Source organism: Homarus americanus, unplaced genomic scaffold (genome assembly GCF_018991925.1).
Source record: "Homarus americanus isolate GMGI-L3 unplaced genomic scaffold, GMGI_Hamer_2.0 scaffold39675, whole genome shotgun sequence".
Classification (NCBI taxonomy): Eukaryota; Metazoa; Arthropoda; class Malacostraca; order Decapoda; family Nephropidae; genus Homarus; species Homarus americanus.
The window spans coordinates 16,394,884-16,409,109 of record NW_024736071.1 but is presented as its reverse complement, the minus strand read 5'-3'; the positions used below and the strand labels follow the sequence as shown (position 1 = coordinate 16,409,109).

Genomic DNA, 14,226 nt, shown 5'->3' with positions numbered 1-14,226 from the left:
AGCGGCAGTTGAGAAAGTCTACGGATATCACCAACCACGTTTCACTTACTCCCCTGTTGTTGACCTTTGCTCATGCACAATATAATTATTATTATTATTATTATTATTATTATTATTATTATTATTATTATTATTATTATTATTATTATTATTATTATTATTATTATTATTATTATTATTATTATTATTATTATTATTATTATTACGCCACTCACCTGTATCACTCATTCACCTGTCTCATTCACTCACCTGTCTCATTCACTCACCTGTCTCATTCACTCACCTGTCTCACTCACTTACCTGTCCAATTAACTCACCTGTATCGTGTTTCAGGGTTTCCGTGATGGGCTCGAGGTTGCTGGTGCTGCTGCTCGTAGTAGCCCTGGTCTCCCACACTCCTGCCCTCGCCGACCCCAACGTTGGTGAGTAGCCCGAACAGTAGCCCGTACAGTACCACGTATAGTAGCCCGTACAGTAGCCAGTAGAGTAGCCCTATAGTAGCCCCATAGTAGCCCCTATAGTAGCCCGCACGGTAGTCCGTATAGTAGTCCATAGAGTAGCCCTTAGAGTAGCCCGACACTTATTTATGTAGCCTTGTTTTATAGCCAAATCTTGTACCCTCGACCTCAACACACCTGTAAAATAGTCTTTCGAGAGCCAACACCTGTTCTGTACCTCGACTTGTAGCCCTACACCTTTCAAGAAAACCCTAACTTGTAGGTAACTCTATCTTGTTTGGTAGTCAAGAACTATAGCCTGATCCCTTCCTCACACCGTTAAGTAACTCTAAACGTAGCCTTTTATCCTATACTGCACCTCATACTACGGATATAAGGTACCACACACACATGTAACCTTATACCTATGTCTATCATCTATATCACCAAACCTCCAAAGCCGCCACACTGCCTCAAAATCACCTTTCAATTGTGACTCATTAGCATACCATAATATATCCAGGTAATAGGTAAACAGTCTCTTCATATGATAAAAGTTTTAAAATAGTTCTAGAAAATGTGAGAGAGTGATATTTTCATCCGTGTCGGCAGGGTTTATTTTTCATTATGAAGATGTGTTACTGGTTTTTTTTCCAGTTTTCAAGGGGTTTAGAAAGGAACTGTAGTGTGTGTGTTGTGTGTGTGTGTGTGTGTGTGTGTGTGTGTGTGTGTGTGTGTGTGTGTGTGTGTGTGTGTGTGTGTGTGTGTGTGTGTGTGTGTGTGTGTGTGTGTGTGTGTGTGTGTGTGTGTGTGTGTGTGTGTGTGTGTGTGTGTGTGTGTGTGTGTGTTATCTCGCGTGTAAAGACTGAACTAGAACGTTTTTACACTGCAATATTTTATCGAGGGTGAAAAAAAAAGTGCTCATGTGGAAAGTAACTCCAGATGGGATATCTTAAAGTGTTCAGCGGAGTAGCGCAAAGCCTTATTGTCCTTGGTAAAGCGAGGGAGGTACTATAATCGGTCTGACTGTGTGATATTTTCGTCCTTATTCTTAGAAGAGGAAATGTTTGTATGTACAGATATGGTTGGTGTTCTGAGAAAGGTTATTGGTAACGATGAGAGTACAAGAGACAGCATCAAGGTCGACCATAAGACGAGTATGGTTAATTCAGAGACCAGAAATAACAAATCATTAACAAAAACAAAGAAAATATATATGAAGGGAATTTAAAAAAAGATATAGGATAGTTATAAACCTTTGTCAATACTTATATATCAAAACAGAAACAAGATCTAGTCAATATACACTACAGCATCTGATATTTATGGCTCTGGCACTGTCATAGTTTCTCTCTCTCTCTCTCTCTCTCTCTCTCTCTCTCTCTCTCTCTCTCTCTCTCTCTCTCTCTCTCTCTCTCTCTCTCTCTCTCTCTCTCTCTCTCTCTCTCTCTCTCTCTCTCTCTCTCTCTCTCTCTCTCTCTCTCTCTATGATAAAGTCTTGGATGCCATAATCTTGACAATAATAACAGAAAATACCGAATTATCAAACACCTCTTGCATCGGAATTATTATATATCTACAAATCAAAAATTATTTAAAACAAACTTATTTATTTAACTGATCTTATTTACACTTCGTATAATGATCCTTAGTTACTTATTTAGAAATGCAGAAGACACAAATCCAAATTCTCATGCGTATTAAGGTGAAACACTTAGGCCTCCTCAGTGTAGCCTAAGTTGATAACGCGGAGTGAGAGTTAATGGAGACCAAAGAAGCTGAAATGGATAGCATGTGGCGCTAGATTATGTAGGATCAAGGGAAGATAAAAGAGGAGATTAACTATACCCTCAAAAAATATATACGACAAAAACTAAAAACAAAAAACAATAGACAAAACAAAACAAAAATAGGGAATATTCACATCTGGAAGAAATAGGGAAATGGGAAACGGGAATAAAAAGTCCTAGAATAAATAGGATCTTAAGAGAGAATCCATAAATGGTTTGAAAGAAGAAGAACACGAGAGTATATAAGAACCAGGAATAAGGAAATCTGAAGAAATGATGCGACACTTTGAAAGGGGAAAGAGGTGTTGGTCTCTGAGTTAAAAGATGTAGCGTTTGAGGCATTTTATGACCAGCAAGAGAGAAGGGGAGAAGAGAGAGAATGACTGATGGAAACACAAACAAAAAACGAGGTTGAGTAATGGAAGAGGTAGATGGAACAAGGGATGAAGAGAGAGAGAGAGGGATAGATACAAAATATTGAGTGAAAGTGTATGTATGTGTGTGTGTGTGTGTGTGTGTGTGTGTCTTGGTAGGGAAGGAGGGAGAGTGGGAGTTAAGTTATCAGTATGGATGTTGCTAAGGGAAGTATGATGCCTCGTCTTCACCATGATGGTTTGAGAAGATGCTGATGGTGTGATCCATAATTTAGCGCAAGAGGGTGTGGCTCCTGTGGCTCTCTCTCTCTCTCTCTCTCTGCTAGACGAGGAAGCTCTCATGAAACAGGGTGGGCATTATGTTACATACTGAGATCACCCCAAGCCGAGAAAATATGCAAAGGCAATATTCAGTTTGGGATTTGTGTTAAGGAAATAAGGGATATGTTTTACGTACATGGAGAGAGAAGGAGAGTAAAGGAGAGATAGAGAGAGAGGTATAGTAGAGAGAAACAAAAAGAGAGAAAATAAGAGAGGAAAACTACGTAAAAAAAATATTCTTCTAAGCTTGTATTTTTGCCATGGCCTATGACAAACCTTACTAAGTCCACATGTCAACACACACTGCAGTACCTCCTCGTCATCAGAAGTAACCCACACGTTAGGAAGCACACCAACGCTCATACCCATTACATAACTTTCAGAAAATATCCCAAACCCAATTCACTGAAGATATCAAACACTAATTCATAGAAAACGGAAATTCGTAACTTAAGAATAAATATGTAACTCAACTAGAACATTACCATTATCTTATTAATATATCTTAAGCACACTATTTGGAATATAGGAACGAGTTTATTATTTTATTTATTTCTGTAAAGTTCCATTCTCTGAGTTGTCTGATATGGTTTAAGGCGAGTCAGCATCTCCAAGTTGTAGTGTATTAAACGGTATGCACTACTCCCATACACCATAATACACCATAAAGTACTAAAACACTCATCACTACACCCACACACCATAAACATTACCCCAACACTAAATAATAGTTGCTAAGATTACACAACAAAAATAATAATACAAAAATGATAAACAAGAAAGGATTGTTAATGTTATCTGACGCCTGAGGTGATTTCCTGCCGAGGCTGTGATACATGACGTCATTGGCTTGTGTTTACCATGAGTCACGAAGGTCAAGACTGAGAGGAGTGACCCCAGGATGAGTGACCCCAGGATGAGTGACCCCAGGAGGAGTGACCCCGGCAGGAGGAGTGACCCCAATAGCATCTCCTGGGGTAATTAATTATCTATGGTGAAGATAATTCGAGAATGATATTGCAGCTATAAAGTTTGATAATAAGTGAAGATATTTAATAAAAAATACTCACAAGGAGATATTATCCGAATCGATAAATCTGAGGCCGATTCTTTAGTTAATTTCATAACGGCATTTTCATGATAATTCGGCGGCTATAATTCTGAAGTTTTCTCCAGAACGCCAATTTAGTCATAATTCACTCCGTATAATTATAAACGTGATTTGAGAAATATGATTATAGAAACCATTTACCAGGAAAGAAAAAAGATGAGGGTATAATTCTTATCTAAATTCAAGTATAATGACTGAATATTATCGCATGTCGATCATTTTGAGGATAATATATTTCCAGGATTATTTAAAACGAAAATATTTTATGGTATTCTCTCGTTCTCCTACACTATAAAATATTTACAAGTAATTGAAGATAAATTCGGAAATTTAGCTTGAGTGTCCTCCTTGGACACTCCATCTTCCTTGACGTTAATCAGGTGCAGATAAGAAGTTTACCAAACATCTTTTTTTCTTTTTAATCTCGAGGTAAAAATTTAGTCCAGTGAGACTTGGCCTGTGTTAGGGCCTGGTGGAGCGTGTGGAGTGACGATGTTTATTTTGTAGAAGATTAAAGTTAATTTAAATAAATAAGATGTTTAGTAACACATTAAAATAGTAATAATTATTTACGTTTTATTGGAAATGCAGCAGCCCACACCTGAAAATATGCAAAAGGCAACACCGGTATTGATATAGTATATACGGTATAGTGTATATAAAACATTACATGGTACTTCCACGTAACATTTCAAACCTTCACACGTCGTATTCGCACGGCAGCCAACAGTGTGTCGGGCGGGGGAGCTCCCTTACCAGTTTCTTAAAGAACACGGCTATCGATCGTAACCGAACACCCATTCATCTTATTAAAGGCAGCGTGGGTCTCAGAGGCGCCAGGCCTGGCCTACCTTACTTTACCTTACTTATAATAAGACGAATGAGTATTCGAATAGGTTCGTATAAACCAGTTCTTTATGTAACAGGTAGTTCCCGCTGGTCTGGTCCCTCTTGTCGAGGTTACATATGTTATGTGGATGTACTGTACTTTACCATATAATGCACTTATTCCTGTTATATATATAAAAATATATATATATATATATATATAAATAATTGAGATAAAAATGCATTTATACATGCATACAGGTACACTCATTTACATACACTTGCATAGATATTGGATATATATGCGTACATTGATCCTGGTCTGTGTATGTGTGTCTGTGTGTGTGTGCGTGTGTGTGTGTGTATATACATTGATATAGCTGTGTGTTTGTATGTAATTACCTGTCAATATCATGGGGGCGGTACATCACCGTCAACAAACGCGATCATCGATGTTGGCTGACCAGACGTAAATCTTATCTTACGGCCATCACGATTTACGACTATTGACGGAGGCGTTCTAGCTGGGCCATAGATCCTCAGACCCCTGGCATAACAGATCCGCGGACTGACAACTCCCACGTCTCACTCGTAGACTTTTGAGAGAAATATACACCAGGAAATTATCTCGCAGATCTACCTGTTATAAGTCAGGAGTCCGGGCTGTGTCATGTGATTTATATGTTCTGTTTTTGTCTAGCGTGTGTGTGTGTGTGTGTGTGTGTGTGAGAGAGAGAGAGAGAGAGAGAGAGAGAATAGTTTCATTACTAACCTAACCTAACCCCATACTGACAATACCTCCCTCCCTCCTCGTAGCATAATTTACATTGAAGCTCCATCTTGTTCCTCAAATTCAAAGAAGAAAAATACATATATAGTTTTTTTTTATAATTAACAGAATCCTAACATGCAGAAGGTGGGTTTCATATACCCAGAAGCTAACCTCAATACACACAGTGTTTATTTTTCTATTTCCAAACAGATATTTTCTTCATGAATTCGTCGATGCGTAACTCTGATTAGTTTGCTCCGGTTACCTGCAAGTGGACCCGCTGTTTGGCATTAAAACATTACCCTCAAACATTCCTGCCTTCTCTTAATTGGCAGATCATTCGGCTGTTGGATCAGCGGCAGGTGTGTTTGTGGGGATTAGCAGCAGGTCCTCCCCGTCGCTAATGGTGGAGGCACAATATTAGTGGAACAAGAGAGTTGGTGCAGCTTCAAGTGGTGGTGAGGGTGATGAGGGAGGCAAGAAGAGATTGCAGCTGCAGAAGTAATAATCCCACTGAGTTGATGCAGCTGTACTGTAGCAGTTGTGACCGTGCAACATTGCTGGTATACCTGTACTGGTGTTGTTATGTTTGTACGGCAGTGCTGGCAGTGCTGCATCGATAAGGCTGTAGTGGTAAGCAGCAGAGGCACAACAGTGATGAGTAAATAATAATAATACAAGAACAAGAAAGATACAGTACAACAACAGTCATGGGAGCACTGAGGGCCATCAGATGACAGTCTTAAGCTCCGATCACTTTTTTTTTATTAAATATCTTAAATCTACAATACATTATATACCAAGGTTAAAAGGTAGAAATGGAGGATGACTATCAAAGTATAGACGCCAGGATGAAGGATAAAGGCATCCAGATGAAGAATATAGAGTGTGAGGTCCTGGTCAGAGTGGTGAGTTGGTGGACAGACCCCAAAACATGGTAAGGTTGGCCTCCCTCCCCTCCTGTACTAAATAAGTCAATAAACTCTCATGCAAATAGACCCAATCAGTCAAACGGGTAAAAGGCGAGTACGCAGAACCCAGGGGAAATGTAGAGTGGGAGAGAACTAGAGGAGGAGAAAGAAAGAGATGAGAAGGAGAGGTAGAGAGAGAGGGGGGAGGGGGTGACGTAGGGAGAGAGAGGAGAGAGAGAAGGGGGTGAGCTAGAGAGAGAGAGAGAGAGAGAGAGAGAGAGAGAGAAGGTGGGGGAGCTAGGGAGAGAGAGAATGGTTGGATATATTTGGAAGGAGTCGCCTGGGAGGTAGGGGAGCTTAGATACAACAAATGGGAGAATTAAGAGGGCGAGAGAGATTGATGTGTACTGAGTCGTGTGGCTGGAAGTATATAGATGCCGGAGAGGGTGACCAGAAACACCGGGATACAACTCTATATTGTGTGTTTTATTACTTAGTCATCTCTACATACGAAGTACTTTGAAATTACGGAAAAAATAGAAATTAATTAACACTATTTCTTAATTATCCCCATAACGCATGACATCCATAGGTGATATAATTATCGTAATTCACCTGTCTTAATGACTTATATAGACAGAGAGGTTATTGTCATATTTCTCTGTTAACTAAAATCGTCAGAAGAAACAGATATTTTATGCAAGATATATTAACCTAACCTAACCTAACCTAATGAAATAATATATCGTAGCATAATTACCACACTTCATTTCCGGTGTGGACAGGTAAGGTCTGCCGACAGGTAATTACCCACATAGCAAGATATGACACTTGTGGGGAGAATTGCATATTGCCCGTTAACCGCTCACTGTTCCATGTCCTCCCAGGGGAGAGAGGAAAGTGCCATCCCACATGCCAGCATACAGGTAATTTGCCTGGCTGACAATATGACAGTTGGCTCGTATGACAGCCGCCTTGCATGACAGTGACGTGAGGGTGTCCAGTGTGCGTGTGTGTATCATGTCACTCTCTCTTGGCGCTCTCACCTTAACTAAGACAGACGTGACGTGTTCCCTTGGTGACAGCTGTGTGTGTGTGTGTGTGTGTGTGTGTGTGTGTGTGTGTGTGTGTGTGTGTGTGTGCCATGGTGAATACATCTATTACAATGATCACACCCACTCTGATGATGACTTAACTTGGAGATAAATAAGTCTTAAGTTTTTGTCTCTCTCTCTCTCTCTCTCTCTCTCTCTCTCTCTCTCTCTCTCTCTGTCTCTCTCTGTCTCTGTCTCTGTCTCTGTCTCTGTCTCTGTCTCTGTCTCTGTCTCTGCCCTGTCTTTGTCTGTCTCTGTCTCTCTCCTCTCTCTCTCTCTCTCTCTCTCTCTCTCTCTCTCTCTCTCTCTCTCTCTCTCTCTCTCTCTCTCTCTCTCTCTCTCTCTCTCTCTCTCTCTCTCTCTCTCTCTTTGTCTATCTCTCTTTCTTTCCCCTTTTGTGCAGTAAAGAAAAAACAAGCCATGCCGTCAGAGGAACCGAACTAAATTGACAACATGATATGTAAATAAAACCTGACCACTAATCGGTGTACCAGGATGACACACACACACACACACACACACACACACACACACACACACACACACACACACACACACACACACACACACACACACACACACACACACACACACCTACTCCCCCCAATACTTTCCTCACCTTATTCCTTATTTCCTTTACACCTTCTTTCTTGATCCCCATTCCTTGATTTCCTCCTGTTTCTCCATCTCTCCAAACCTAAACGTCTCCTCCCTTTCTCCCTTTGGTCCTCTGTTAATCTTCCCCATTACCTTCTTCCTCTTTCTTTATCTCTCTTTCTCCCTTCTCCCTCATTAATCTTTCTTTTCTCCCTTCCTTCATATCCTTCCTAAAAATCTTCTCTGTCCATTCCTCCCTTAGTATTCCGTCTTCCCTTCTTCTCCCTTAATCCCAATTCCTCCCTTAATATCGGCTAATCCCTCCCACCTCTCTCAATGAGCTTTCTAAATCTCCTTCTTGCCTCTCGTTAATCCCCCCTCCTTATTCTTCCTTTACCTTCCTTTTATTTCCCTTCCTTCCTTCCTCTACGGCAATCTCCCTTCCTCCAATCCTTTACTTCATTACTCCCTATCTACCTCCTCTCTATCCGTCCTCTTCTTCAATCTATCTCCCTTCCATCTTTCCTTTCTTCCTTAATTCCTTCACTTTTCTCTTCCTCTCCCTTACTCTGCCGTTCTCTCTCTTTTAGTCACTCCCTTTGTATCATAACATGCAATCTTTCACCCTTACAACGCTGACGGTCAATTAGTAAGATCGACTTCTGAATTAGTAACGATGCGACACAAGAGGAGCGTGGTTTACTCTTCTTAATATTCCTTCCTTTCTTCCTCTTTCCTTCCCCCCTTTTCCTCTCTTCCTTTCCCTTTCCCCCTCTTTCCTCGTTTAACATCCCCCCTTCCCACCCCTTCATACCCCTTCCTTCCTTCTCTTCCATTAATATCTCCTCCTCCCTTCCTTAGTGATATTTGGTATTGTAAGTGGATTACATCACTCACCTGGATTACACCTGTAACTGGTTGAATTTAATGGATTGCACCTTTCCCAGGGTTAATTGTTATTGCATGATGTCATAAGCTGGATTAATTATTAGAATGTAATGCCTTATTTATATTAATTTTTAATGGGTTGCATCTTTTCTGTGAATTAATTTTTTTAGTAGATTAAAACATTTAACTCGGGTCGTCGTTAATGGACTACACAAATAATTGGTTAAATTATTAAGGAATCAATGATGTACAGTCCTCTTCACGAATGCGTTTACAGGGGCTCGTCAGGTTTTGTGGAGTGTGGCAGCCCTGTGTTTGTTTACATTCAACAGAAGGTTAACTCACCATATTAAACATATCATGGAATCAAAGTAAAACAATATTAAAACAGATATTTCAAAGTAATGATTTCTGGAATGTTTATAATGACGAACCCCTGTAAACGCACAAGTGAAGGGGACTGTACAATACCTACCACATATACGCAAACGTCACCACAGTGGGTAAAGGAACTATCTGAGACAACTGTACATACACAGGTATACATACACGACCTGATCACACAGACATATGTTATCCGTGTCTGTATCTTTCTCCAGTACGACAACTCTAGCGACCTCAAATGTCAAAGTTAGGGAGAGCGAGAAGAACCTAACTCTCTTGTAAGGCAACCTGCAGTAAGGCTCAGATTGGTACGCCACATCAAGGAGAACACTAAGACTCTCGCCCTTATGGCTTTGACCCCTAAGTGACTCCCATGGGTAAAACTCCTCACTGGATACACCCTAAGAGAGGTAGTAAGAGGCGAGGGACGGCGTAAGAGGAGGAGGCGGGAAGACATTGTTGAAGAAAAAGCATTAGAGACGGGAAGCAACGAAGAAAACAGTGAATAAAAGCGACAGAGACAGGAGGAAAAAGGGAAGACATAAATAATAACAATAAACAACAGCGATAGGTGATGGCGGAGAACAGGAAGATGATGTAGAAGAACAACAGAGAACAGAGAGAGAGAGAGAGAGAGAGGAAGAAAACCGTCGGTGATAATAGATAATGAATAAGAAATAATACAACGTTGAAAAAAAAACAGAGAAGACGGAACAAAAAAAAACTGAGAAACAAACAGGAAGTAAAAGGGAGGACACGGAATAATAAACAAGAGAGAGGGAACGGACGAAAAACAAGCGAAGGATAAGTAGAGGGAGGTAGACCAGTAAGAGACGAGCTAAAGGAGAAGAAGCAGAAGGCAAGGTAACAGCAGTAGGAGGAGGAAAGGCAGGAGAGACAGTATAGAAGGAGGAGAGGCAACATAGGAGGAGGAGGAAGAGAGGCAGTATAGGAGGAGGAAGAGAGGCAAAAGCAGGAGGACGATGAGGAGAGGCAACGACAGCAGGTGGAATACGGCAGCAGCAGAAGGAGGAGGAGGAGGAGGAGGAGGAAGAGAGTAAGCAGTAAGAATAGAGGAAGCAGCAGGATGAGAGGCAACAGCAAGGGGAGGAGAGGCAACAGCAGGAGGAAGAGAGGCAGCAGCAGAAGCAGTAAGAGGAGGAGGCGGCCAGGGAAACCAGGTTAGAAATTTCAGGTAACAATTCAGGGTGGACCGGAGCCCTGAGCGGCGAGTCAGCCACACCCTAATAGGTCGTTATTGCTTGCCTTTTTCCTCCTCTATTCTCTTTCTCTCTCTCTTTCTCTCTGTCTATCTATCTGTCATGGTATGTATGTATGTATGTATGTATGTATGTATGTATGTATGTATGTATGTAATGTTTTGTATGTATGTATGTAATGTATGTATGTATGTATGTATGTATGTATGTAATGTTTTGTATGTAATGTTTTGTATGTCTGCTTGTCTGTCTCTCTGTCTGTCTGTCGTAATTTAATTTTATTGTCATTCGTTCTTCTACAATATTGTCTTTCTTTCTTTCTTTCATTTATATTTTCTTCATATGGGTATTAGTGTCTCTCTCTCTCTCTCTCTCTCTCTCTCTCTCTCTCTCTCTCTCTCTCTCTCTCCCATACACTCTTGGAGGAAGTATTATTCCCTCTGGAGATGTGCCACTTTGAGATAAAGACGTTGAAGGATGGTGGTAATGGTGGTAATGGTGGTAGTATTAGAGATAGTTATAGTGGTGGTGGTATTGGTTGCACGGATAGTGATAACAATGATTTGTCATAGTAGTGGTGGTAGTAGTGATGATGGTGGTAATGGTTATAGTGGTGTTGGTGCTTGTGGTGATGGTGGTAGTAGTCTTGTCAGTGGTGGTGAAGACGTGTGTGGTAGTGTACAGAGTTTGTGGTGGCTGTGTTAATTGCTGTGGTGATGAGTATAGTGACTATGGTTACAGTTGTGGTAGTTATGGTGTCGGGTGTGGTAATTATTGTGTTGGGTGTGGTAGTTATGGTTACGGGTGTGGTAGGTGTGGTTACGGGTGTGGTAGGTGTGGTAATGGGTGTGGTTGTGGCAGTGCTTGCGGTGGTATTCGTGGTGGCGGCAGCGCTTTATTTATTCATAGGGACTGTGAGAGCTTTGGCCCGAGCACCACTTTGGTCTATTGCCCCCTGATAGTTGGGATGCTGGCCGCTCTCACTGGGGGGGGTGAGCTGGGGTGCCACTCTCTGAGCTGGGGTGCCACTCTCACAGGGGAGTGTGAGCTGGGGTGCCACTCTCACAGGGGAAGGAGGCTGGGGAGGTGGGGTGCCACTCTCAGGGGAGGTGAGCTGGGGTGCCACTCTCCACTCACAGGGAAGGTGTGAGCTGGAAGCACTGCCACTCAGGGGAAGGTGAGAGCTGGGGATGCCACTCTCACAGGGGGGAGGTGAGAGGTGGGGGTGCCACTCTCACAGGGGGAGGAACTGAGAGCTGGGAGTGCCACTCACAGGGGGAGGAGGTGAGAAATAGGGTGTGAACTCTGACATCTTCTCCGTGTCACATGAATACCTGAGACTCCCGCAGGAGGCCTCGGGGAAGGAGGGGGGTCGCCCAAGGCACAGCTGCAGGTCCAACTTAAACACCACTTCCCCTCTTGACTCCCATCCCCCCTCCTGACTACCATTATTCCCCCTCCCCCTTGACAATTATCCTCCTCCTGACTTCAATTCCCCCCTCCCCCTGATTCCCGTTCCCCTTCTTGACTCCCATCTCCCCCTGATTTCCATTCCCCTTCTTGACTCCTCTTCTCCCTCTGATTCCCATTTCCCCTTTTAGTCTCCTCTTTTCCCCGTGATTCCCATTGAAATTCTTGACTCCCATCTCCCCCTGATTCCCATTCTCTCTCTTGACTCCTCTTCTCCTCCTGCATCTAATATCGTCAGGGCGAGCCAATCATTACTCAGTGTTCAACAGTAGCGTCTATTGCTCAATCTTGGACCATTGCTTGATGCTCTCCCCGACAAGTTGTTTGATTATTTTTGTGTGTAGTATTGGATCCTTAGAGTGAATGGCAAACAATGGACTCTTGAGGACGATTGCTTAACCCCCTGAGTACATTACCATCTTACTTAGGGAATAGGTACTCGCATTAGTTGCGTTAAAGCATTATATTAAAGTGATTAAATTATAGTACTCCAAGAGTCCAAAAACTAAGGCATTATGTTCGGTGAATAAAGTCATAATACTCAAAGAATTTTGAAAATTGTACTCAAGGGATTGAGTCAATATTACACGGACTAAGGCATTGTACTTAAGGGATTAAGTCATTGTACTCAATAGATTAATCTATCTTGCTTAAGGGATTAAGTCATCATTTAGTCGGGGTTAAGATATCTTAATCAATAGACCATTTCATAATACTCAATGGGTTAACTCATCGTATTGAAAGTGTTAGCTCTTAATATTATGGATATTATATAACGCAGAGTGAGAACCCGACTATACCATCAGCTCCTCTCTCCTGGCGACACTGAGTTGAAACCCTCGTTAGTAACATAAAGTTTCTATTTGTCACACATTATCATCATCAACAATAATAGGTGCATATTACAATTTCGTTCGCATAAACTGCAATTGTATTAACAGAAAGTCTAATAACTACAGTCAGAAGTGTTACCCTTAAAGCCGGAGTACTCGTCACGCTAACACTGTACCCAACCTTCCTTTCTGTACTATAGCCTCTGCTTCTAACACCGTATAGTCCGGGATAACGTCGAACAATACAGATAAACACACATCTAAATCCTGTAAGATGGTAAAAATAAGAATATTTACCGCCCGACCATAACGCCCAGCCACCCCAGGAAGGATCGCGCATCTAAATTGTCATATAAAGTGAAAACAAGGGGTGGCAGGGCGGCAGGGCGGCCTCTGCTCAGCACTAAACACAAGTTTAAGAGAAAAATAAGACGAGAACTTGGAGCAATAGAATTGCTCCTCCTCTTGGTGTTTAATTAAATTAATTTGGGAACCTACCTGCGTGTATTGAAGTGGGCTTCACAGGACCCAGGTAAAACACTCCCATTAATTAATGGTAGAGACAAAACTTGTGTATGGCTTCTTTATTCTTGTCTTATCCTTATTTCTTTTTTTTACGTTGGTCTCCGCTTATTTGTTGGGTTTGTTTTATCACAAAGAACAGCGGAGATCCCAGACAATGAGGGGGAAGGGGTGAGAGGATGAGTGTCTCCAGAGCAATAATGTTATACCTTGTGTGTCTTATTTCTTGTTCTTATTTTGTGAGTCCGTTTAGCTGATCATATACTTGTCTGTTTGAGTCTCCATCTGTACGTTTGCATATCTCTTTATTTTTCCCGCTTCCTCTTTCCATTCCTCATTCTATCTCCCTCTTTTCCTCATTTGTCCTTTCACCTTCCCTCTGATGCGTTATTGGTGGCACTCATTCAGTAATGGATAATTAATTTGTGAAGTCTCTCTCTCTCACCGCCACCTCACCTTCCCAATATCTGCTCTGGAGATCATCTCAACATTTTTTGACCGTCGCTGAGAATTTTTCCCCCTTAACACTGCAATTAAGATTTCATTCATCCTTCATCAAAAAATTCTCCTTCTTAACATTTTGTCTCCTGTTGTTTAAGGTTTTCATTAGACAAAAGCAAGACGGGTAGACATTTAATGGACGGCTCGCCTAGACGGGCCTGAGAGACAGTCAG

The 14,226-nt window shown here is 41.7% G+C and overlaps 1 protein-coding gene across 5 annotated transcripts in view; it reads left to right on the top strand.

The window, feature by feature from the left end:
- The first annotated feature begins 337 nt into the window (after positions 1 to 337).
- The window catches only part of LOC121871821 (hemicentin-2-like), an 89,085-nt gene continuing 75,196 nt past the window's right edge, over positions 338 to 14,226 (top strand). For all 5 annotated transcript variants that reach the window (XR_006089962.1, XM_042374333.1, XM_042374332.1 and 2 more), the window contains exon 1: positions 338 to 422. Coding sequence is in view for 4 of the 5 variants with exons in the window: in XM_042374333.1 (XP_042230267.1) it covers positions 344 to 422 (79 nt within the window). In the remaining variant the exon portion in view is untranslated. The remainder of the gene's footprint in view (positions 423 to 14,226) is intronic.